Source organism: Melozone crissalis, unplaced genomic scaffold (genome assembly GCF_028551555.1).
Source record: "Melozone crissalis strain CALT ecotype California unplaced genomic scaffold, PUWL_Pcris_2 ptg000005l_1, whole genome shotgun sequence".
Classification (NCBI taxonomy): Eukaryota; Metazoa; Chordata; class Aves; order Passeriformes; family Passerellidae; genus Melozone; species Melozone crissalis.
Genome location: NW_026535783.1, coordinates 40,134,609 through 40,160,971, shown reverse-complemented (window position 1 = coordinate 40,160,971; position 26,363 = coordinate 40,134,609). Strand labels below are relative to the sequence as shown.

Below are 26,363 nucleotides of genomic sequence, written 5' to 3'. Positions count from 1 at the left end.
AAAGCCAAGAATACTTTCTTTGCTCTTACCATTGCATAACCTTTCAATAAATTTGCAGCCTTTTTGGTTTGGACACTTTCATATTTTATGCATTCTAAGACTTCAGAAGATTCAAGGAATATATTATGTTTTTCTTCAAAGTGGGCTTTCCATTGAATTTTATATTTTCTGCTTCCCATGGGAAAAAACCCACTTCAATTGTTTCTGAGACAAAGCTGGTCATTTTCAGGAAAAAAGCAACAAGATTTTTATCAAGTGACAGTGCACAGCTATGTCCATTCTCCCATCCTGCTTTTATAATTATTGATACAGCATGTTAAGAAACATAACAACAAACTGGTGAAAAATGTATCTCAGGCATTTTTTTTATAATTTGCCATTTAGAGAGACAACACAGTTACTCACTTAATATTAAATTCCCAAAACTGCAGTATAAGAGGTAAAGGACTTCTATGGATTATACAGGCTTGAAGGCTATGAAAATTGATAGCAGAGTTTTTAACGAATAAACTAAAATTGATTACAGAGTTTTAAATAAAAGCAAAATATAAATAGATGCGACTTAAGAATTTCAATGAGTGCACTGTGATAGTGCATGATAATGCTTCTCACCTGCTGCAGTACATGTCTTTCTCTCAATGTCATTAATCTTCTGTGGAGCTCTACTAGTTCATCAAGATATGCCTAGAAACAAATTCCCCCCCATAAACAACTTGTTAATTAAGTCATAGCAATGTATTCATAAACTTCAGATGTCTTCAAAACGAGTAGAAATAGAAATCACACTGCCACTTCCTAACGCACAGCCTTCAGAAAGGATTCTGGAAAATAGACTTTCTTCTTTCCCCTGATTCACTTGCGGGCTAGGAATACATCTATGAATTCTCATCTACATCTCATTTCTCTGTGAAGCACAGCACAAACTTATGGTGGACAGTAGATAAAATAAATAGATGGAAGAGTCCCAACTGGTGAAATTTGCCAAATCACCTGATTGAAAAGAAAGGAAAAAAAATTCAAAATATGAGAGAAGACACGAGAATTATAGAAAGAAAACAGAAAAAGATCTGCACCTAAAGGAATCCAAAGCAAAGATGTACTAAGATTTTCATTCTGTAACAAAGGTTGGTATTTGGTAAACACATATTCTGGAGTCGCTTATTGCTACAGTAGTATAGTATTTATTGCTGTAGTAGTATCATATTCTGGAGTACTTTATTGCTCCCTCATTGCTATTTACCTTATCACAATCCCCATTCTTCATTTGTTTATCTGTTTTGTTTTGCTTTATTGGACTTTTCACTTCTAAAATCTGGAAAATAAAGAAAATTCTGTAAAAATTAAATGCATCACTGGATACAACTCTATATGGAAAAATTCAGCTGTTAATAAAACAAATTCAAAACTGAGCTTTTTATTCTTTAATCCATAGAATTTACTCATACTTTTCAGAACAAAGTACTGAAAAGTACTTGTTCTGAAAGTACTTACTTGTACTTTTCAGAACAGTAACTTACAGCAGAAAAAGCTGACATACTGGAATGAGGTGATAATGATATTACTAATCCTTAAAAGTAGGAATTTTACATCACTTAAAGCCTTCTCAACGCTTTTTCCCCCCTATCTTTCACATGCTGGGAGGATAAGAGGTGATTTGGCAGACACTAAACGACGCTGAGGGTGTCTCCAGTGCCTTTGAAACGAAACATTATCACAGTAGTTTTCCTGTTCCTTTTTTCCCCCCTCAATACTATCTCTTTTCTTTGACAGCAGAGGTTTTCAAACAGTCCTTGACTGTTTGACTGAGTGAGTGTATGAGTGACTGTTTGATTGTATGAGTTATAACTGAATAACGAAGTGATGGGCAGTAATTTTGTACTTATATGGTACCCTTCCTTCAATGCCACTCACACCCATTTATTATCACTCATACAAGCCAAGATTGCTTCATCTGATACTGAAATAGATTCAAGAAGAGTACATCAACAAGCAGCAGGACACCATGCTTGATTTGAAACTTTTAGAACTAAAGGCAGAAATATTTGGGGGAAAAAGAACTGTTGATTGTTCTTTCCATTTTTTCAACAGACAACAATTTTTTGAAGTTAAAAGAAATATCACCATATCATTCCTAACCTATAATATAACCAGTTCTTCTGAAAAACATCAAAGAAAACCAAGTAATCACAGATAATGGGAGATTATGTTTTACATTTCATTTAAAGTGAGACTAACATCACCAGCATGATTAACTCCAAAAACCATACCCAACAGCCACAACACAGGATAAAACTCAGTAATTAAAACAAGGAAATAAAGTGTGTAAGAACAAGTCTTCTAGAAGCCTTACTGACATTTTCCCCCAAGTCCTCGCTTGTTTCTCCTTCTCTTGGTACAAATGATTAAATTGCATATGTCTTCCCCAGCATCTTAAGAACACAGCTGGCAGACAGTTATTTTCCTATCTAGAGAAAGAGACTGCAGATCTGAGTTAACCTTACTTGATTTAATTAGCCAAGAGTGATGAATGTTCAGATTCAAAACATATATTTTTGAAGAATAATTCTAGTACTTCTGTTCAACACCCTCTAGGGTTACTGCTGTGTAGGCCAGTAGCAAAGTTTTCTCTTGAAAAAACCCCCACCCAACCCTACAAAAAACTAGGCCTTTAATCATGGATTCAGTACCTTTTAAATGCATTTATAGCTTTCACAGGAAGAAAATTCTTGGTTTCAAATAGAACTTTGTCAAGAACACAGTGTATTTTAAAAAGCAGCTTCCTTACAATGCTCTTGATATGCACTTTAAATGTAACATCTTAAGCACTTTATAGATGAGATACAGCACTAATCATGTCTGAAAAAGCTAATACAAATACAAACTCTTCGGTTCTATAAAGGAACTTGGTTAAAACAAACCTGATTTCATCAGTAAAAGATCATCCTGGCAAGCAGCACTAAGGTACCAAGAAGAGATTTCAAATGTAGCTATAGTTCACACAATTCGAATTCTCACAATGCTTCCCAAAATTTCCAACTTGCAGCCCGATTAGCTCAAAAATCAGGCTCAAAATTTAGCTCATTTAAAGAAATGGAAGAAGGTATGTGAAGGTTTGTTTTTTTTTTAGCAGACACACAGCTATTGTTTGGAGTTTCTGAATGTGGAGATAGACCTTCTATTATATCACCAAGAGGCAAAGAACACAAAAGATGTGACTGAGTGGGCTGCTGATATTGAGACTTACAATTACTTAACAATTGCATTGGCTCTTTAGAAATCAGTCTTCATTAAACAACAAGTGAACAAGACAGATTTTTTATTTTTCTTGTGCTTATGTGGTCAGTAAATGCAACATTCTTCATCCCTACAGACAGCTCTTTGACTTCAAGTCTATCTCTTAAATAAAACTTGTAACTTTTGTATAGACAACTTGGAAGAGCCTACAGTGGTAGAAAATAAGAATATTTTCTGGACATGAAATTACCTTCTCTCTGTGCACAAAGTACTTCCTAGTTTGTGGGGGTTTTTTCCCCACAATGTATTTGAATTTAGCTAATATTTGGAGTTTGTACTATAGCTTGTGCTGGAAATCTTAATAGAAAAATAAAGGCAAATAAATAATATCTGCCAAATTATTGAAGCAATTATAGAAAACAGATATAGAAAAGACCCACCTATTAAGCTCACCCTCTAAACCACAAACTTGTGTGCACATAGACACCATTTTACCTATATCACAACTGTAAGTAGCCAATATGTGTCCTAACAGCTTTACATATGATGCAATTGACATTAGGAATGAATCATGTCTCCTTGAAATAACTGAAAAATGGTGTATTTTATTTTGTAAATAATGTGAGTTTTTATACTTAATTTTATACTTACTGTGGGAGAGGTACTACCCAAAAGCTAATTCTCATTTGTCCCTGGAGTATTTTGCAACTCTAGGTAATTTACTTTATTTTCTTTGAAAAACCAAACTACCCTATGTTGCTACCTCAGAAATAATGTTAGCTCTTAAAAATCTAGAACAAGTACTCTGATGCAAAGTAAAAACTATTGTGCCTTCCACTGCAGTAAAAAAAATACCGTATCTTTCTAGATGAACACTGGTGGGAGAAAGGAGAAGAGATGCATCAATAAAATCTTGAGATTGATGCTAACTCTGTCTGCTGCTAATACAAAGCCAAACTGCATTTTTTACCTGGCTGTTGCTGGTTTTCAGAACAGGTGGTGCTGGATCATGACGCAGCGGTGAGGAAGCTGAGCTGCTGTCACTGTCACTGCCATCACTCAGACTAACCCTGCAGAAAAAAGAGCCACAGCATTACATCTGCAGACAAAGGGCTGTCAAATGGGGTAAGTCAACCTTGGACTTTGAGGTAGGGACGTACAATGACCAATCCCTTGCTAAGCAGGCTATTGTTCATCAAGGTCACATGGAAGAGAGGCATCTGAGCAGGGCTGCGCTCTGGAAAAAACTCTTTGTAGCACAAAGAAGGAGGCTGCCTGTCTGCACTTGGCTGAGTTAACAGCAGCTAACTTTACAGAAATGGTTAAACACCTACAAAATTCAACTGCTTCTCCCTATCTCAGTTCACAGCTATGTCAAAGAAGGAAAGTGGCCTTTAGGGACACTTTTCTGCTCTCCTAAAACCCTTCCAAACTGCTGTACATCCCACCTAAATACATGTTTTACTGAAAAGTTCCTTGTTTATTGTCAAAAGTTAGCACAGCTTTTCCTGATTAAAAACTTAGCATCTCAGAAGAGATCACAAAAAAGCCCAGCTCCTACTCAGTTTCACCTTCCATTCACTTATGGACAACAGAAAATATTTTTTGTTGGGGGAAAAACCATTAGTTACTTGAGACAAAATGAAGCAGAAAAACAATAGCCTTAAAGTTCCATCAAAAAACTGAAACAAAATCTCCACACCAGGAGACAAGCTGAGCTTGAAACAATCCTTTAAACAATCACTGACAACAAGTTCTCAAACAGCTAGTCATCTTGCTCTTTTTCTCCTTGATTCCAGCTGCTAAAGGAAGCAGCTGCATTCATAAAAGTTTTCCTGTTATCTTCCCATTCGAGCAGTAGCTGACACTGCCACTCAGGTGCTGTGCTCTAACAGGAAAATCCTCTGAATTACATAAAGAACCTAATATGTAGAATGTTTGAGAGACACAGTTTCGGTTTCTTCCATAACTTTGAACATCATTTGGATGGAGCTTCAAGCTGCCTGAACACCAGATGAGTTTTGGGATGCCTTCTGAATGTTGTAGCAAGGATGCAGAAGCTTCTTTTAAAAAATAAAAAATTAAAAAATATTTTTGACAGACACTTGCTTTACCCTCTGATGCATTTTTATGCATTATCTACTCTATGCAGCACAAAATTTACTTGAAATTCAAATTTCATTGATTTGGATTCAATTTAACAGCTTAATGTAAAACTGGTAAGCAAAGAGGTCTTGTGACTATCTATAGAATAGCTTATTCAACAGTTGAAGGACAATTTTCTCTAATTTAGGCCAGGGAGTAATTATAACTCCTCGTCTCAAGTCACAATCACATAAAATTGAGTAAAGTCAAGCAAATGAGGATCATCATAACCATATTGATTAGTACAGGAAGAGTTTGTATCAGGAACGGCTACTTGTGTTAGTGTTTGAAAAGGGCTCTTTTATGTGCAGATGCTTTAGAAAGAGTGAATTTTCTGCCCATTTGCTACTCAGCACTCTGAGAACATCGGACCTTGCTTTGTTACTAACAAGCACTACATGTCTTGGTCAGCAGGCCACTTTCAATCACGGGACACTCACCTGCGACTCCTGCCTCCTCCTCGTGTATTTACAGGTTGTTCCAACTCAGAGTCATTGTCCTTGTCATCTGCTTCATCTGATTCATCTTCATTATCATCTGAATGCAGATCTTTCATTATAGTTCTCAATGGACCTGAAACAACAGAGACAATAAAAATCAACGAAGTTTACTTCCCAGTATTTTGGGCAATTTACCCAGCTTTAAAAACTATCTCCCCCACACAGTGCTGAGAGAGGAGAGTCTTAAAAACTAAACAAACTAAGTAACTAAGTAATGCACTGGATGATTATACTGCAGGGACCTGTCCATATATTCATGAATCTTTACTCACATGAGCAACTCTGTCAGCTTCAACAGACTTACTCTTGACAATGACAATTCACGTGTTCAAGTGTTAGAACAATTTGCACCCTGGACCATAGCTGAAGTAAGTAAAATACTGTCACCACAGGAGAAATTGACATAAAATGTATGCTTACTAAGAGCATGCTTCTTTTGTATTGCTGGGGTTTAGTACTTTTTGCTTTCTCATTATATGTGAGTTAAGATCTACAGGGACATACTGATCAGTATTAGTACATTTATTAGGTTAATCCATGTATGAGAGGTTGGTTCTAACAAATCACTCTGAGTAAATTGTACTGTACAAGGCAGTCATTTTGTCTTCTTGGTTTTTATGTATATTATCTTCAGCTGTTCCTATTATTTCAGGGTCAATTTCAAGTGGAGTAACTACTTCACCCATGTTGATAAGTATGAAGTGCACCAATATCATCCAACACCATGTTATCACTTTTCCTGTATTAGCAAGAAGGTACTTAACTTAACTTGCTCACAAAACTGCATTGAGCTCAGTTTGGGTTTTGATTTTTACTCGTTTTACTCTAAGAGACAGTTACAGAAAGAAAAATATGTTTAATAGAGCTGGGAAGTGTAACACTACAGCTACTTGAAATAAGAATGGCAAAAGCAGATTAGAAGAGGGAAGAAAGTAAAATGTCCCGGTGCCATAGGACATTTAACTATGAAGTATAGCCCATCTAAGACATGAAACAGCAGTTGAAAGCACCAGTGATGGCTGTAAGAACAGCAATTACTATTATGGTTGCAATTCCTTCAGCCCAAGAAACACAGTACTAACATGAATACATTGAGCCTGAGATGAAGCTTTCAACTCTTTATTTGCTAATGGCAAAACTGAGTCAAGGACTGTCCTCCCTGGTCACTGCCAGCAGAGAAGGGAGACATCTGTCAGTCATACTCATAACAGGATAATGAGTATGACAGGGCTCCCTTCATGGGGGAGGACAGTTTTATAGACTGTTACAGATATAGCAAAGTTCAGGCCATAAGCATTTTGACTAGTTTTGTGCAAGTGACTTCCAAGCTGTTGTTTGGAATGATTTATCACTAAGGCTGCCCTAGAACTTTCTGTAAATTGGCACAATTTTGACAGTTCAGAGAAATGAGCCTTTTCTCTGTTTTCACACCCTAGGAAAGAAAACCAGATGGTCCTCATGGCCAAATTCCTGGTTGACCAGACATTTGTATAGGTGACATTATGGAAGTACATCTTGTCCATGCACCCACAGCTGATATGTAGAAGCAGCTGAGTTGTGGTCCATTTTCTGTCCCTGTTTGAATCTCAGGAAGACAATGCTCAGCTGCAAATGACAACTTGTAGTCTGACTGAATAACTTACCATCTGACCCTTGAAGGAGGGAAAGGGCTTTTATAGAAGCAGTAATAAAAAAAAACTTGGACTCCTCAGATACATCCATCACTGACAGCCCCATCAGCATTGAACAACTAGTCATTCAAACAAGTTCTCACTTAGTGTAGGAGCATGTCTGGGAGTCTGAAAAACGCATTGCTACCTAACTTTTCAGCAGACTTTTTTACCAATCCACAGAGCACTAATTTTTAGGTCTTTTTTTTTTCTCCTAGCATGGATAGCACATGCTTCTGCTTCTTGCACACTTACTCTAAAATTCCATAACCACCTTTGTAAAGATTTGTGAAGTTGTTGTCTCCTAAGATATCAGAATAGTTAAGGAGAAACTGAAAATTAGGAGTTGCCCATGAGCAAGTTTTCTTCGTAAGGGAATAGATAAATATCAGAGCAAGCCCCAAGGACAGAAGAACTTGAGGAACCTCAAGCTGGCCCACTGTTTATGCAAAAAGAGGTGAAAAAAGTTCATGCTGTGTTTTTTTGACACAAGTGAGCACTGGAGTCCAAATGCAACCGAAAAAGAGCAACAGCCCTAGCAAATAACTTCCAGGTGAGGGGAAAAGCACGGCTTCTGACCAGAGCACAACATACATCGTGAACATGCCATGGTATGCCTGGTGCTCCATACCTTTGATATACAAATGCATGGCCTGGACAATAAACATGCTTATTTCTGGAACTCCCAGAAGGAAGCAGAAACCACTATTTACAGCTGCAAAAAAGAGAAGATGCATAGACCATTTGCACTTCAGAGCTATTCACACTGGAGGACAAATCTCCCACCTATTCTAGAGAAGAACTGAAAGACAATCTGTGATACGTCTTATTTATGATCCAGAAAACACGGATGGGACCAGTCTGCTCAGAAGAAACTACTAAATTTTTTCCCAGCAAAGATAACAGATGCAGAAGAGGGTATCTAAGTCTTTTGGCTTGTAATGGACAGTTCACACCACTAATGTTTTTGTGAGAATAAAAATGGGAGTTCAGCAGGAAGTGTATCTGTTTATTGTTAGGTAAATATTAACTGCCTGAAGCCAGTCATTACCACCGTTCATTTCAAGCTTTTGCCTTCTTTCACATGGCACAATACTGCCAGAAAACATCAGAAAATCAGTACCAGTCACCTACAGAAAGGCACTAGGACAGATATGCATCACATAATCATGTACAAATCTACTTAAAGTCAGTGTGCCTGAGGCACTAATGTATTGTCATAACCCTAAATCAAGTTTACCATTGAGGAATACAAATGGCTAAAACAAACAATTTTGTTAAGTCAAAGACTGCTTTTTTAATGCTCTTTATCCGAATAATAAAACAAAAACTCATTAAGAATGTATCGGTTGTACAATCTTGTAAACCAGGGAAGGAAGCCAACCAGGAACTAAGTAGTTTAATAGATCATGGAGAATGAATATCAGCTTATTTACAGAAAACATGCCTTGGCAAAGTGTCCAGGGAGAAAACTGCATTCTTTATTGAGTTTCAAGTAAACTGGAAGTATTAGCCAGAAAATCAAAACGCAAACTTTAAATCTAACCATCATCCTTCCCTGCCATGTATTTGAAGTAAATACTGTGTGCTCTTAAAACTTCCCAGTAGTATGGGATGCTCAGAGCCTTTGAAAGGGTCTACATAAACACATCTGTGGGTTTCTGTTAGCTGCCCATGGGAAACACACTTTTCCAGGGCTTCAGGTGGAGCCAGGTGCCATGCTAGCTAACCCTGCAGAAGGACAACTCAGAAACAAAAGCTCTATTGGGTTTATCCTCTGTTAAGTGACTGGCATGTATTCAGTCCTTCAAAACAGCCAATATTCATACCCTTTTCTCAGATTACCAGTTTATTTCTCTCCTTTTATTTTGCCCTTATAGCTACATCTGAAAACAACCTGCAGAAAAGTCTCTAAATCAAAACTGCGGCCAGTTCAGGCAGTGAAACACAGAAGAAAAGAGGTCATGAGATGCCATGAGTTCTGTTTTCATTGGCTCATTCATTTCACACATTCATTTCAATTTCTTTTCCTTTACTGATACCTTGTTGTCTGTTGTTTTGAGATGGTGTAAAACTGGAACTGGAACTGGAGCTGGAACTGGCAGGACTGGGCTGTTCAGACTTAAAAGAAAAAAAAAGAAAATAAATAACATTTTAAGAGACATTCTTTTGCCTAGAAAAACTCTTATCGTTAGTTACTGCCTAAAACATTCTGTCAAGAAAAAGAAACTGTGGGGCCAAATAGTACTCAAAGACCTTAACTTCAGGTGTCAGTGAGGCAAACATTGTGGAAATTACTATTGCACTCACCATACACACACACTACTACATCATGTCTAGTTCTTTGCTAAAGTCTAACAAGAAGTTTCCAAAGCCTTGTTTGAAAGATTATACAACATGAAAGACTAAATGAGTTTATAATGGACCTAAGGCATCTCTGTCATTGTCATACTAGAGATGCAATGTTTTTCAAATTAGCAATGACATTGTGGAATTGAAAAACAAAAGACCCGAGCAGACCACACTAAATGCCAGAAAACCTCAGACAGTTTTCTTTCATCTCCCTTAGAAAATAAGTCTTAATATAGGGATTCAAATGAAACTTTTATGCTTTGACTGAAATTCTCCTAACCCTTTTCATATGTATCAAAACTCCACAGATTGTAAATGCGATTGAATCAGAAGGTATGCTTGGTTACAAAGTGAAATTATCTAGAATTTACCAATTACAAAAGAGAACTGGATTTTTAAACAAGGCTATTAAAATCAGTGTGTATTATTTAACAAACAGTTCTACACAAATTTTTTCCTACTGTTGTTTAAAATGTGTAAATTTCCCTCTAGTTTAATGAGGATATCTATTACTTCATAGAAAAATTCTGTACTATTTTACTGAAGAGTCTTCTTCCTGCTGCCAGGTTGCATGTTCCATATACTTTCTGGCTGATTCCTAGACTCAATGATACATCCTTGCACACTCATCTGTGTACATGAGACAAAGTATGAATCTGGTATGAGGGCAAAGGGGATGCTAACAGAGAACACAAAAGAAGTGGCCATACAGAAGGAACAGTGAAAATCAGTTTAGAAAATAATGATCTACTATTGAAAATTAAACCTGCTTACACTTTAAATTTTATACAACTGTGTATCATGATGTGTTATCCAGGCTAACCAACATTTTCTGACTCTCCTTGCCTCACAATTAAGACAGAACAAAATTGTTCTCAAAAATGACAGCAGAAATATCCAGTCTGTAAAACTCAGTTTTCACTATCTAAGCCTAACAGTTGCTTTTTCCCCATAAATCAATCTATTGTTGCCCTTCATAATAGAGCAGGCAGATTTACTGCCTTTTGTTGCCTTTTCTCACGATGAGAGATGCCTATTTGGGCAACAGAATACACCATTAACATCTGCTCTCCTTAAATCAACATCAGCTCCAGTTCTCACAGACACACAGTCAAAATATAAACTCTGTACCTCTGTGTGTGTATGCCACTTATATACAACTGAATCAATCCTGTGCAACAAAACCCAACCCAAACAACAACACAACCCACTCAGAGTACCAAGAGAGATTCTTACACACTACACAGCATCAAACCTTTTCGAAACACACTGCAGCATTACTTGACACGGCTCTGAAAATCAAGCATTTTTGAAAAAAAAAATAAAACATTTCCTTCCTGAATTTCTGCAAAACCTTACAAGATTTTTAGCTGTAAAATAATCATGATAATATGAAACAGACTGCAGTGATGAAGAACAAGTGTCCAGGCAAACTTTAAAGACATCAGCAAACTAAGCTCAGTTGTCTAGCTGCAGGTGACTCTTAAACATCTGGTTTATCCAGCAATTTCTGCTTCTTGCAGCAAAATTACTAACTGAGAACTGGTTTCTGCAGATTTACATTAACTGTATTTTTTCTCTATTAATTTCAGCATGAGCTTCAACTTACTTAAAGTCCATTCCCTCAAAAAAAAAGCAAACACTAAAAGACAGTCATATTTGGCTTTCAAGTGCTAAAAGTCTGAAAAGAAAAAAATCAAATAGGCACAGAGACTATTTAACTATTACAAGTTCGCCACTTTCTTTTTTAACTAGCTTGCTTGAAATTAAAAAAGGGAGAAAGGCCTAATCTCATTCTCATTATAAGGTATAAAAGCACCAGTGAAGTTGCTCCAAACCAAAATTTTCTCCCAGCATTAACTAATTGGGTCAATATCACAAGAGCAAATGAATATAGATACATAGAAAGTTGTGTATTTTCCTGGTAAAAATTTTGCTCTGCTTTAGCAAGATCATTTTGAGAACTCAAACCACAAAAACTTAGGAAACACATTGATCATCTAGACTTATTTTAAAAGGGTTTCTAATAACTTTTGAAACTATTTACTTCATTTCCTTAAACATCCCAATCTGAAAATTTATTCCAAGGAATACAGATTAGCATAAATATTAAAACTGTTAAGTATTGGAAATGAAACCATTTTGGACTGAGAAATCTGGGTGAGAGCACACACAGAGGAAACAGTTGCTTTTAACCTGAGAAAGAATGTTATTAACAGAAAAGATTTGCCTTTTCAGAAGGAACTAAAAAGATGCCTTCCACATATGAATATGGACTGGTGCCAACAGCACCCATGCTTCTAGTTAACAGCGGGTGTCTTCTATCACTTAAGCAATGCTTTTTGACACTTTTACAGATTGTTAACCCATGGACTAAGGTATTTATGGCTTTATGCACTTAGGCTTTCTGCTCTTATTCACTAGTTCCTAATCACAAATTTTTTTTTTTAATAGGTCTGAAATTAACTAAAGCCTATCTTTCAACAATAAAAGTTTGAGAAAGTATCAGGGAAGAGCTTCTCTCATATGACCTTTTCCTGTTTTACCAATTTTCTCTTTCTACAGAGAAGCTAATGAGAGTTTGGGCCTGAACTGTTCATTAGTGCAATGACCCCCTATGATATATTGCATTCTTAGACAGTCTACTTCGTTTTAGTGCTCTCACAGTGATGCACAGTAGACAGTGACTTCTTTATTAGGCCTGATTGAGGGATTCTGTGCTTTGAAGCTGTTCAGCAAAAAAGGCAATTTTCTTTGGCCCAAGTTTTCCGTGAAAAGGAACCTTTTTTACCAGTGATTTTTCTAAATCACCTGGCTTCTGCCATTTTCAAATTCTTGTCTGTTTTTACAAGTAGTTCACTCTTGAGCTGCAAACAACTTTCAGGCAAGCCCACTTGTTTATAGCAGAGGATATAATGGAGCTGTTTCTGTAATATTTTATGATTGTCCCAATTTGTACAACTTCTTGAGGCTGTCAGGTCCAGGGCCAGTAGCTGGACTTAGATGATCCTTGTGGGTCCCTTCCAACTCAGGATATGATTCTGTGACTCTAAAAATAACCCCCATCATTTCAAGCTCTTTATTAATTCTTACATTAAGAAATAGGATATATCTGTATGTGGGTGACACTGGTTTTTCTAGCCTTTCCCTGAACCACTCTTGAAGGAAGCTTACAAATTGTTTCTTGAAGTAAACATGAAGTGGTGTAGCAAGATCTCATTTCATATCAGTCTACATATTTCTTATTTTTTATGCATGATAGTGTAGAGATGTATGTTTCCCAGTGCTATACATACTGAGAAGTCTGTACACTTGAAACTGCTCATACAGCTGAGCACTGCTTCCACTTCCACTTTGTGCAAATTTAGAATTTCAGGGAGGAGAAACATGCTCCTGCAGGACAAGCCTTTTTCTCTTACAGGACTCCTGTACTTACAACATCTACCACCACTTAAGTGACCTGTCAGTGACCTCAGCTCTCAGGAGAATAATTCAACCTATCTGCAGCTCACACAAGAGGTTCCCACTGAACATCAGCAAACAGCTTTTCACTGCAAGGGTAACCAATCATAGGCACAGGCTGCCCAGGGTGATTTTGTCATCTCCCTCCCTAACAGATATTGAAAAGCAGTCTAGACAGGATCCTGGCCACCCAGCCCAAAGCAGCCCTGGCTGAACAGGGCTGAACAGGGCACGCAGACCAGACGACACTCAGAGGTACCCTCTAACCTCAAGGAGTCTGTGATTCTTTGAATTTGAAACACAGTCTTAATTTAAAAAGTAGCATCAAGAAAAGGCCTTAATCAAATCTTTGCAACTGTTTCCTCTGAACAACTGCACCGAATCAGGTGGGATTTGCCTTTCCTTACAGACTGTCCTACTGAAACATTTTATTTAATTTTGAAAGAAAATCCTTTTCTTTCTGCATTTATGAATAGATTTTTATTTTACCTTTATAAATCAAAAGTAAATTTGAGACAATGCTAACAGAAAAACTCACAACTAGTCTAGATTTAGAGAAGATTCATGAACAGGAGACTGAGCAAAAAATGCAGATAAAAATTCTTTTGCAGAACATCATACAATAAAATTGAAAGATGAAGCAGTAGTGATGATTGTTCTGTAACCTGTAGAGTATTTTTCCTGAAAACACCTCAATGGAAAAGAGTGGCAGACATATAGTAAAGCAAGCAAAAAGTACAGGAGGGAAGATTAAGGATTGCTTTGTAGAGTGGCTGAATACTACAGTTTCCATGGATTTCAGGACTACAAGATAATGCGTAAACTAAGAATAAAATAAATTAAAATTGTGTATGGTCACATGAATATGAACATGGTCCTTAAACACAAGAGGCAAACTGATGGAAGCTCTCATCAGATAAGCCTTACCAAGAAGGATAAAGACTGTCCTAAATATGTACGTAATGCTGGCAAAGGCAGGGTTATATAAAGGCTTTTCAAAACTGGCACTAAACACTGTTATTTAGACCACCAAAAATGTGTGAAAAGACATCAATATTTGTGAAGAATTTATAAAGTATGAGCAGCGCAACATGGGAAATTTAACAGATCTGTATTCCATACAAGGTCTGAACTACGTGGGGAAAAAATGAGGCCAAACAATATAATATATACTTGTTTGGAAAATAGTGCTCATTTTATAAGCCCAGTGGCATGAAAGCCCTGTGATGAGAGGATAGCAACTGTCCCTCTGCACTCTTTTAACTATGGAAAGGTCAAATGAAGCTGACAAGCAATACCAAGATACTGATTTTCTGAGAGTTTGATTTAACATGTTAAACTTTCCATTTGAGAATTTCCACACATTCTATACACAGAGCTGTCCTATGCTAATAAAGAAAATGTTTTTTGGAAAGAAAGTGACTTCAATTTTAGTACTAAATACAAACCACAAAATTCAGTCTTGGTATTAAAGCTAAGGTGAGAGCTTCATTCAACTATTCTACATCTTCTGCTCTAATGGGATTAGTAATGATAGAAGATAGGTGGTAGTTGTTCTGGCCAGCCCCTTCAGCTGCTGTGTTGGAAGCTAAGACTTCCCAACTCCCTTCTCTTATACTGTTTTATCTACAGTGCCCTAGGCTATGTGTCACCACTGAGAAGGACAGATGTTAATGCATTCACAGTTCACTGTCTGGGAAATCAAACAGTCAGTCTGCTGTCACTTTGGGGGCATCAGGAAGGTGGATCACCTAAATTCTCCCAGATCTGAGGCTCTAATGTTAGGAGTTCACACACTCCTATTAACAACAGAACAACTGGAGAACCATCTACATGTAAAACTGCTTTTATGGGTATAATTATGTACTATGGTGCATTTCTCCACATTAGAAATTTGGTCTTCTCAGCAGGTACTCAGAGTCTGCAAATTCACCTCAGTTCCCCTCTATTCTTATGTAGCTCAAACCTGTAGAACAGTCCCAGCATGACCCACACTAAAACTTTACTATGTGGAAAGCTTGTTGAGGTCATACAAATCAAGCAAATACATATCTAAATGTAGGAAATGTAAGAAGCTTTTTTTTTCTTCAGTCCTGCTGCACAGACTCTTGAACTCATGTCCCAGAATACAAAATGGTTCAAAATTTAACTATAAACTCCAGAGAGATCAAGTGCAGATCTCTGTTGCCTCAGTCATTTTCACAGCAAGCCTCATTGAACTTACTCTTCCCTCAAACTTAACTTCTGGAATTTAAATTTTCTGAAAAATTCAACTTTCATTTATTGTACATTCCAGTTTCAGTGAAAAGCTGTAGAGAGAAAAATATAAAAATATATGCCATATCCTAAAAAATTCTCGAGTGTCTAAAAGAAAACAAAACTCCTCAAATGATTTTTCAAAATGTCATAATTTTTAGCCAGTCTTGTTATACTGTAAACCTAACAATGATCTTTAGATATGATGTTTGGCAGCAACATGCTCTACACACATTTTTCTCTATAGATCTGAAACATCTGACAAAATGGTTCCTAAGCACTCGCTCTATGATAATACCATGTGTTTGTCTAGTAGTTTTTACAAAAGATGATCCACATTATATACACACAGACCATACGTGGTGGCTGGACCGGAAATGAGCTTTCTGGGATGCTGTGGTCACTACCATCAGGCCACCAATGGATGCTCAGACTTTAAGATTGGCATTGGTATGACCACTGAGGATTAGATCCGCCTCTGAGAACACACAGGGGTTAAAAACCAGAGCTGCGGTCCTGGCAAACTCTCTTGGGACTTCGAGGCAAAGAGGTCGGATCTCCGTCCCCGTCCAGCTGCTGCTGCTGGGCGGGGCAGGGGCAGCCCTGCGGTAGGCTTGGGCCTGGACTGAGATGGGGGGTGAGGAGGCCCTTGAGGATGGAAGGGTGGAGGAGCACCAGGAGACATCGGGCAGCCACCCCTCCACCCCGAGGGGAGAAAGAGAGAGAAGGAGAGCCGGCATCTGAATTTGATAGTGGCTGGCCCAGGAGGAGAAGGGTGGGGGGGAGCGCAGTGAGAAGGTGCCCAGCAGGGCAGCACGGGAGTGCCGGAGCTCTGGGACAGGCAGAGACTGAAATTTTTAACCCTTTTACTCCATGATAGAAACTTGCAAATGCTGATCCTCCTGGAGCTGAATGAGAAGAGAGATAAGAGATAAGATAAGAGGGAATGGGTCACAAGGGAAGTGCAGAAGACTCTTGAATGGGGGAGAGATGACAGAGTGGCCTTTTGGCTGGACTTTTCTTGTATGGCCATAGACGGAACCATTTTTTTTCCTGTGACACAGAGACTGCATTTAGGGGGAGGCAGTGCCTCAGAACCAGGAGGGTTCAGTGTGGGTACCCCTCGGCCCCAGGGGGTGAAAAAATGGGGGGGGGGGGGGGGGGGAGTGATGTCCCGAAGGAGAGACTGTGCCTTTTTGGAATGGGACAAGGCATCCTTGAAAGACAACCCTAGAAGCAGCTCTGGTCCATGCGCAATGGTGAGAGCACTGGGCATGGAAGGAAGGCGTCACGATGGCAAAAGGACTTTCCGGGCAGTGCTGAGTGACATGGAAGCACACGAGGTTTCAACGTGTTTCCAGGGGAAGCCTATGGTGCAAGAAGGACTCTTCTGCTCTTCATGAACTGAAGATTGAGTATTCTAAAGGGTGTTGCCGGACTGAGAGTTGGTGATTTGGGAGAATGTGTTGCATTGCGAAATTTGGTGGGGGGGAGGAGGAAAATGCTTTTGTAAGGTTTTCATTTTTTCCCTTATGGTTTTTTTTTCCTCTTCTTTTCTTGTAGTTTAGTTAATAAAGTTTTCTTTATTTCTAAGCAGGAGCCTGCTTTGCTTATTCCTGGTCACATCTCACAGCAGATACCAGGGAGAGGGTATTCTCATGGGGGCACTGGCATTGTGCCAGGCCCAAACCATGACACCATACAACACTGATTCTCTGAGAGAAAACATATAGAGCAGATTTCTATTTTCTTATTGGTTCTTTACTATTTACAGCTGACATATCTGCATGCTGTAACTTTGCCTACACAAGTACTTTTACAAAAAAGTAATCCTTATTTAAAGCTCATCTCTACTTCTCTGATTTAAAATAACTTTTGGATAGCAATATCTGAGTTTTACATTAATAGAGTTTTGCTTCTGTTTCATAAGACATAAGAATATAACACACAACAAAGACAATCTCTTACAAAAATATGAAAATGTGATAATTGCTTATATATAAGTTAATTTCACTCAAATCGTTATAATGTAGTGTAACCTATTTGTAATGTAATTAATAGTTACCTGAATAGGTACCTTAACAACTGAATAAAGTTATTAAAAATACTGGGCTGCAATTACATTATTTGAAATACTGGCTAAATTAAGAACTCATGTAGTACAAATCAGATCAATCTTGAGTTTTACAGTATTCAGAGGATCAAAAACATTGTATATGGCACATGCAAATAAAGTTGAAACATCTCATCTACAAACTGTCTTCTTTAGCTAAAATTGTAACATTTAACATCCAAAATTTTATTTACTCTTACTAGCCCTCTCCCAAAGCCACAAAGAATGCCCAAATTTAGCCCACCAAGAGCACAAAGAATGGCTTCTCCTTTGGCCTTTTTCTGCCCTGAATGAGTAACTTTGCAACTGAATTACTGCTGTCCGGAGTACTCAAACCATGGCACTTTACTTGATGATATTTTACTTTTCTTGTGGAAGACACGATGCAATAAGCTCTATCTTGAAACTATGTCTTTTCCATCTACAAAATACAGATGAATTGTAATAGCTAAAATCCACTAAAGCAGCATGGGCAATGGAAAAATATTCATCCACCTAAAGATACAAAAATTGTCACAGCCTGTATCTACTTTTTTTATTGCCACAGTTTAGACTGTAATAGTTTTGCAGCTGATAATATGAATTTTGAAACACAGGTTACTGTATGTAACTCCTCCAAATATTTAGGTAATACCTAAAATTACCTCATACAGAGCAGCAAAATCACTTGATTTACTTCTGTCCTAATCAAGAGTGTTCACCAAGTATGGTATTAAACATCACAAGTTTTGCAATAGTTTTCTGACTGGGGTAACCAATGTTGAGGCGCTGATCCAGTTACTGCTGGCCCCAGTTGCTATCCCCTGATGTGTGCCATCTTTTCCTCGGGGAGCTCAGGCACAGGTGGAGCTGCCTGTTGACTTCAGCAACGAAACAACTCTGCTGCTGATGGGGCACTTATTATCAGTTGCCTTTAAAGTCTCCTTTCATGTCGCTCTGAGATGCTGATACAAGTTCTGTGGGCAAGTAAACAGATTTTTCATTTTTATTAGGGCAAAGACAGCATTAATTACCAAATTTCCTGGTCCCTCCACAGCAGCACAATGTTAAAACAAATAAACAAATAAATCTGATCACCAAATCTGATCAGGCAACTACTTGTTTTCAGCCCCAATGGGAATGAATGGTGTGACATATTGCTGATCAGAGAGGGGCACTAGAACCCCCACTGACATACCCAATGGCAGATGAAGCACAAAGACACATTTTTGTTGAGCAGATAAAGATTTCTATTTTCAAGGCAGGATGAAAGCCTGAAAGCTTAGAGGCTTTCAATAGAAAGTGTTAAGCTTTAGCAGCAATAGAGCTGGATGTTTTACTCAAAGTTTTTATGGGTTTGGTTTTATTGGGTTTTTTGAGTTTGGTTTTGGTAGGAAAAAGCATGAAGTAATTAATTTTGCAACATCTTTTTCTAACAAAAATGTAAGCTGTACTGAGGTACAGCTGACTAAGCCAACACAGTAATACTGAAGAATGACTCAGAGAATTAACACAAACTCACACTAATACACTTAAGCTTCATAGCAATTTTTCTACTGCCGATATGGTGATCTTGAACCACCTTCAATGAACACTCAAAATATTATTAAAATTGGTTTCAGCTACGACACTGCCCTTAAACAGCAATGGTTCCCTAGCAGAGAAGGAGCGAATAATGTTGTCAAGAGGGAAAGGCAGCTGCCACACAGAGGTCATGAAAGAAAACTACTTGATTACATCTGCTTTCATTTACTTCCTCTACCAGGCCCACGAACACACTTCAGTATTAGGAGACCAGAAATACACAAGCACCATCATCCTTGAGTCTGGGGCAGGCAAATGATGTCCATCAGTAGCATCCCTTGCTCATTCCAAGAGGGCCCCCAGCATTCCTCTGCAATGTCAAACACAAAGCACAGCCCCAGGGCTCCAAAGCACAGGGAGGTGAACAGCAGTCCCTCCCTCATCAGCAGGCAATGCACAGGCATGAGATAGGGTATACACTCACTGCAGCAGTGAGCTCAGTCTTTATCCTGGTGTTAGTAGAAGTTAAAGACTTGAATTTTTTTTTCAGGGGATGATTTAGTCTTTTAAATATAAAAATTAATTTGTGTACTTACAGTGTGTCCTGAAGAGTTCTGTGTCATCACCAGAGTACAAGCCTCTGAATGGTAAGTATTATCAAAATTATCTGATGAAGTTCATGGGGAGTTTAGCAGCAAACTTTCAAAAATACATGAGTACACCATGACATTTCGCCCCCCCCCCCGCCAAAAGAAGTGTAAACATACTGGTTCCACATAAAAACTAAAAGGGCATAAAAGCCTTGAATAGACCTAACTATTATAGATAAAATGCCAGCTAAAAATCATCAGGTGTTAGATTTTGTTTTAAATACATGCAGCCATTCTTCTGGATCACAACATAATTTATAGAAGTAGATAGATAAAGCAACTTCAAAGCAATGAAATCCTTATCAAGAAGATCTCACTTCATTATTATTAAAATAAAACATCTTGTCTTTAATATTTTATTATTTTGACTGCAATCCACCTTGGCATCTCAAAATTGCCTTGACTTAACCCAGACATGAGACAAAGTCTTTTTATGCCACAAAAATAAACCAGACAATTACAGTATTGGCATCCAATTAAAACCCTTACTTTCTGCAGGATAGCAGGTAAAAAGGGTTTCCAGTGCTGAAGTGCAGAAAAAATGGCCCCAATATGAACCTGCATTTATGCAAATACTTGAGTTAATTCACTTGAGTCACAATGAAGCAGATGTAGCCAGCACTTGCAAATTAAGTAAAACACTGCTGCCTGCATTAGTACCTTAATAACGATTGATGTTAATTCCATGGTCAAAACATGACATTGCCTAAACTTCAACAAAAATCCAACAGACTTTGCCTCAAGAAGACAAAATTTCATGGCTCTCAGAAGATTACTTTTGCAACCCAAACATTTAATCATTTCTGCATAGTTTGTCTCCACTGCTTTATTTCTAAATTGTTAACATTTCTGTAAGCCAGTGATCTCCCAACACACACTGGTAACAAAACCGTCTCACTTTAACATTTCAGCTTGCTGCCCAGAGGATCTCTACTTTTCTATCATGCTGCTTCCTCATCCAGCAATAGTAATTTCACCACACACAGAACAGCCTAACATGCAACCAAGCTTTTGTGAGTGAACACAAAGCATTTTTCACCTCATAGTAACACCTCATTAAAATAGGCAAAGTATAGCAGCTGAATGGTGCCATACTACAGTAGATGCTGATGGCCACAGAGCATACTTGTGCCTACTGCCATTTCTCTGAAGAGGTCTGCTTATCTTTGGTCACTACTTCTCTCTGAGCATAAACCTGGAAGGAAACACCTCAGACTGTACGATATTTATCTGTTTGTCACTACTGAATTACCTCCTTGACACAGGAGTACCATGACCAACAATAGCACGAGTGGCTGGCATGGCTTTAAGAGCAGTGCTATTTCCCAGACTAGAAGCAGAAAGACTTCATTTAATTATCACATAAAAAGTAAAGAATGCAATAATATGACCATTGCAAACCCACAGGGCCCAGTCCACAGTGAAGCACATGATCAGTATTAACCCGGTTCTGCACCATTACTCATCTTGAGAGTCATGGCCACATTTGTTTCACAAAAAAATAAAATCTATCTTCTCCTTTTTCTTTTTGACCTTTGGTAACTACATGAAAACAGCATATGGAGCTCTATCTCACTACTGTTCCTTCTGGCTTTAAATGTTACCTGAAAAAGCTCTGACTTTAGCTCCAAGCCCTGGCAGAAAGTATGCTTTTTCAGCTAACAAGGGTCTGGAGGTTTTACAAGACCATGGGGGTTTTCAAAATGTTCTTCCACTTTTGCAATCATCAAATTACTACATCATGGGCCAGATTGAAAGTGGCATTTTATGGATTCCTTTAAAAAGGTACTCATACTCTACAAATGCTTTAGGACATGCAAGCAGTTAATTAAGTACAAAGGCATAGTCTGTGTGACATCTACTGTATTTTCATTGCTCCGTAAAGGCCTTCCTGAGAAGGAAACAGGATTTTTTCCTAAAGGCAAAAGACCCACTAAATGTACTCTGCTCTTAATAACTGAAACTCCTTACGCCTGAGCTGTCACAAATTGCTAGCACACATTTCTGCTCAGATTGTATTTCCATAGGCTTTGACATGCCAAAAGGCCACTACCATTACTAATGCAGTGACACAATGCAGGAAGGGAAAAAACCAATACTTACCACGAGCAAAATAATCACACCAGAAGAAATTAATATGTCAGAATTCAGTCCATTCATATGGACTCCCTAAAAAATCCACCAAACCACTGTCATGCATAGCAGACCTAAAGAGTGGTTATTCAGCTCTCTACAACTGGAGATACATGGAGAATATTTAATACCTGAATAGGTATGTATCATCTGCCTTATCTCTTTTGTGTCTTCCTGCTGAAGCAATCTCACCAAGAGCCATGTAACACTTTTTCCTCCCTACTCAGGCAAGCAAAATCAGCAGTCATCAAGCAAGAATAATCTGAGCATCCCTTCTGAAATGGCTCCACAGCACAAAAAGGGCAGCTCCAATCACAGAAAATGCCTCATTCAGATCCAAAATTCTGTATTTCTTCATATCCCACAACAGCTTGCAGCTCACACAAATATTACAAGAATATCACCATATTTCAGTCCTGTAGCAAAATCAAGGTCAAGTCTTTTTTTTATCGTGCTGCTGCACTGTCCCACATAGGAAGCAAACAGGTGGAGTTTTCATTAACTAAAACATCCTGTATTTGAATTTAAAAACAAAATATTTAGAATTTTGAGGTGGACTGTGTTAATATGTCTATGCTTCAATAACACCATAAATCTGCATGCTTTTACTCAATACTTTATTTTGCAAGTTTCATACCAAAGCCAGTAAAATAGTTTTTCAGCCTTTATGTGTGACTTCAAATGAAGCAAAAAAACATCTCATATTCTGGTGAACACCTAGCTGACCAGTAACACTGAAGTCCAATGTACTTTAATCCACAGATGTATTTGAAAAGTGATACCTTACAAAGCAACGTGAAGAGAAATGCCGACACTTGCTTTACTTATCAACAGCTCAAAGTCAACAGAAAAACAAAATTAAAATAAATACCACAGTGTACCACACTACAGCGTATGCCAAACAGGCCACAGAGGAATGACCACACATGCTCTTGTTCTAAGTCACACACACAGAAAGACTATTTAACAAGGCAGAGAGTTTATCACTATGGAAGGGTGTGATTCCCTGCATTTCCCACTGAATTTTACAGAGATATTTGAAGCTCAAAAGAAAAGACTGACTACAGGACACCAAAGAACAGTGTCCAGCTTTCTGAAATTCACCAGAGACAGCAGCATGCTAACATGTCTGGATTCTGAAAGGTGAATTTCAAGGGATAGCTCCAAGGGAAGATCAACCACTAGCAGACACTTAACGCTGTATCTCTACATCTTCTACTTCATGAAGGCAAAGGCCATGTTTCAGGTCTGAATGCTCATAATTAGGTAGAGTATGATGCCTGTATTGTCCAGGGCGAAGCACACTCTACTTTTTTGTCTGAAATTCAAGCCCATTGATTGAGATGATATACTCCACCCCAATTCACTGAACTCGGGTTGTATCTAAAGAAATGAGAGGAGCAAGAGCATTGCCATCATGTAGCACCATTCCAGTGGAACAACCGCTCTGTTTAATCATGCTTGTAAGACTCCTCTACCACAGGAAATTTTCAGAATGTCATCCTTTTTTTTAAAATCCCAAAGCCAGACTTCACAACTGATAATGGACTATATCTAATTCTGAGAACCATCCTATGTGTGATGAGCAACAGCAAGAAACTTATTTTTGCAGTAAGTTCTACATTCTACATTGCGCCTTGTATCACTAATTTATCATGTTTTATATGTGAAGTTATGCATATGAGTACATGCATATGCAATACCAGTAAAGAGAACAGTCACCGTTTTGGAACATGTGTTTGAGAATGAGACCACGTCTTACTCCCTACAGCAAAGAAACTTCAAAATTCTTAGCAAAGCTATTAATAATTTCATTCTATACAATGTATGAACATTACATTAATGCAGTATTATTATGTTTGCATAAATGTCATAAACAAAACTTGAACTAGTAAAATGGCACCTGACTCAGAATTAGTATTTTTGCACTATTCTAATTTTCTTTTAGGTACTGATTTGTGAAGTAATTTGTTCTACCTAACCTAAATTTGCTGGAGTTGGTATAGTCATTTTGCTTTCTTGAAGATATTTATGAATAAATCTGGATACTACCAAATATACTCCCTTTGTTCATCAGGGGTACAATACCTACCACTGTAACTGTACCAGAGTAAGAACTAATAATTGACTTAATTTTACAGCATATTATTATGCCAGGATATGACACTAAAGAAGCATCTTCCCAGCTTCAGGCAACTATGTTTGTCAGTATTGTGAAGCCTTGACAGATTTGAAATTACCGAAATTCTACAGAAAAAGCACTGTCATATTTTTACTTCCATTACTCTCTATGTAACATTGCTAATTTTTACTTTTTTCTTTTCCTTAATATGATTACGTTTATTGGATATACCCTTTATGGATCTAGCTGTGAAACTTCCTGAAACACTTAGAAGCTTACCCAATACCTACAAAAAAGTCCAAACTATTTCTTCCAACATACAAAATTATCCATATTACACTGCTTGGTCACCTTCCACTAGGTTCCCTGGTTAAAAGTGGTAAAATGCAGAAGAACATCTCCTTGTAAAATTCTGCAGACATTCACTAACCAGATAGCCCAGCTGTTTCTAACACAGCACTTGCCAGTTGTGTGACTAAAGTACCTAAGGGGATTATTCTGTGTTTCATAGATAGTTTTTATTTAGATGAGTATATTACTGACTTTCTAAATAGTATCCCACTACTGACTGGAGCCATACTCAGCCTGATTTATTAAGGATCACAGTCCAAAAGGGGCAGACATCCTTTTCACCCATTCAGACAGGGACCAACTGTCCCCAAACCCAAGGAAGACCTATGTGTTCCATGACCCACCATGTCAATGTTAAAATAGGCAAGAGTCCAAACCAGCAGGATTTACTTCTCTTGGAGAGGACTTCAGCAATTTGCTCTCTCAGTTACAGCGGCTTACAGACTTAGAAAACACTGAATCTGCTTTTTAGCTTCAGTACAGAATTAAGGAACTCCTTAGGGTCCTCCAGGTCAACTGCAGATGGACGATGGACTTGGGGAAGCCCATTAATCATACAGAGGTGTTCTCATTATACAATTGGTAGTGGGAAAGAGATTTCAAGACAAAGAGAGAAACACCTATCATCAACTAAAAAGGATTAGTTTTAACCACCATCCATATATCTTTCACATATCAGTTATTTTCAAGTTGCCACACATCACACACCTCTGCAGGACTGCTTATAGTTAAATTACGTTTAATTTGCTTGTCTGAATTCTTCTCTCTTAAAAAAAAAAGAGAACTGCTGCAGCCAGTAAAAGCATATGTGCTCCTCTATGGCATTCAAAAGCCTATTTGAATTAGCCTGCTCTACTGAGGGTATATAGTATGTCTTAAGGCTAGTGAGAAATTAAAATAGAATATTCAGCTTTTTGAAAACAAGAAAAAATATTTCACACCAAGGGTGACAAGTATGTACGTTTTCAAGTTTGAAGATAAACTGGTTAATTATTTATTATTTCAAGCCATAATGAGAATGCCACTCTAACCACAGAGTATCCCCTCTGTCATGTTGTAAAGCAGGGTCTGTTCTATTGTATACCTTCTAAATTTAACAGCCTTTGCATACCCTAAGGGACCAGTCATTAAAAGGTCACTTCAGAAGTAAATTACCTTCTCCCTCACAGGAAGTATCTACAAAGTAAAAACCTAATGCTGACACCTCCTCACAGCAAGGCATTTATTGTCTGTTCCAGAGAGGGCAAGCAGGGTTATGAATCTGAAGGCAATACAGAGACACAAATCAGAAAACAGAATAACAAGAGAATTGAACAGGAAAAGCTGGGAAGAATTCCTCTAGCATGCACACTACACCTCTAGCCATAAGAGCAAATAATGTCAGCAAATGTTTCTTCTACCATACCTTTCCGTCTCTTCATGTCTCTATAAAAGATGCTTCTGAAAACCAAAGTTTGCTAGGAGAATGATGAAAATCCTAATTTTAATGATAAAATTAAAGAGCAAATAATACTTGAAACAGATGAGAAGGCACAGTAGATAAATATTTTCAGGAGAGCAAATTTCCATTAAAACATCTCTCTTCTTGGTAAGCCTACTACTTGACAATCGATTCCCCTCATCAGAGTGAGATTCTAGGAACTTCTCCTCCACAAAATTGGTGTCATTGACAGAACTGCCTTCTTAGCAAAAAAATAAGTAACTCTCTGCTATAACTGCAAGTCTTTCCTGGATTTACTGAATTCTCTAATACCTGAAAACAAAGCTTCAGAGTGTGAAATACAAGCATTTAAATCCATTTCCTGTTCTTTCAAAAGAAACTTGAATTTCTAAAGAACATCAAAATAGCAATATTGTTTATCAATATCTCCC

The 26,363-nt window shown here is 37.9% G+C and overlaps 1 protein-coding gene across 1 annotated transcript in view; it reads right to left on the bottom strand.

Moving 5' to 3' along the window:
* The window catches only part of MLLT3 (MLLT3 super elongation complex subunit), a 120,887-nt gene that overhangs the window by 11,094 nt on the left and 83,430 nt on the right, over nt 1-26,363 (bottom strand). Inside the window, exons 7-11 of the mRNA XM_054287210.1 lie at nt 9,592-9,670; nt 5,820-5,952; nt 4,205-4,304; nt 1,241-1,312; nt 613-684 (exon numbers count right to left, since the gene is read on the bottom strand). Coding sequence (XP_054143185.1) covers nt 613-684; nt 1,241-1,312; nt 4,205-4,304; nt 5,820-5,952; nt 9,592-9,670 — 456 coding nt within the window. The remainder of the gene's footprint in view (nt 1-612; nt 685-1,240; nt 1,313-4,204; nt 4,305-5,819; nt 5,953-9,591; nt 9,671-26,363) is intronic.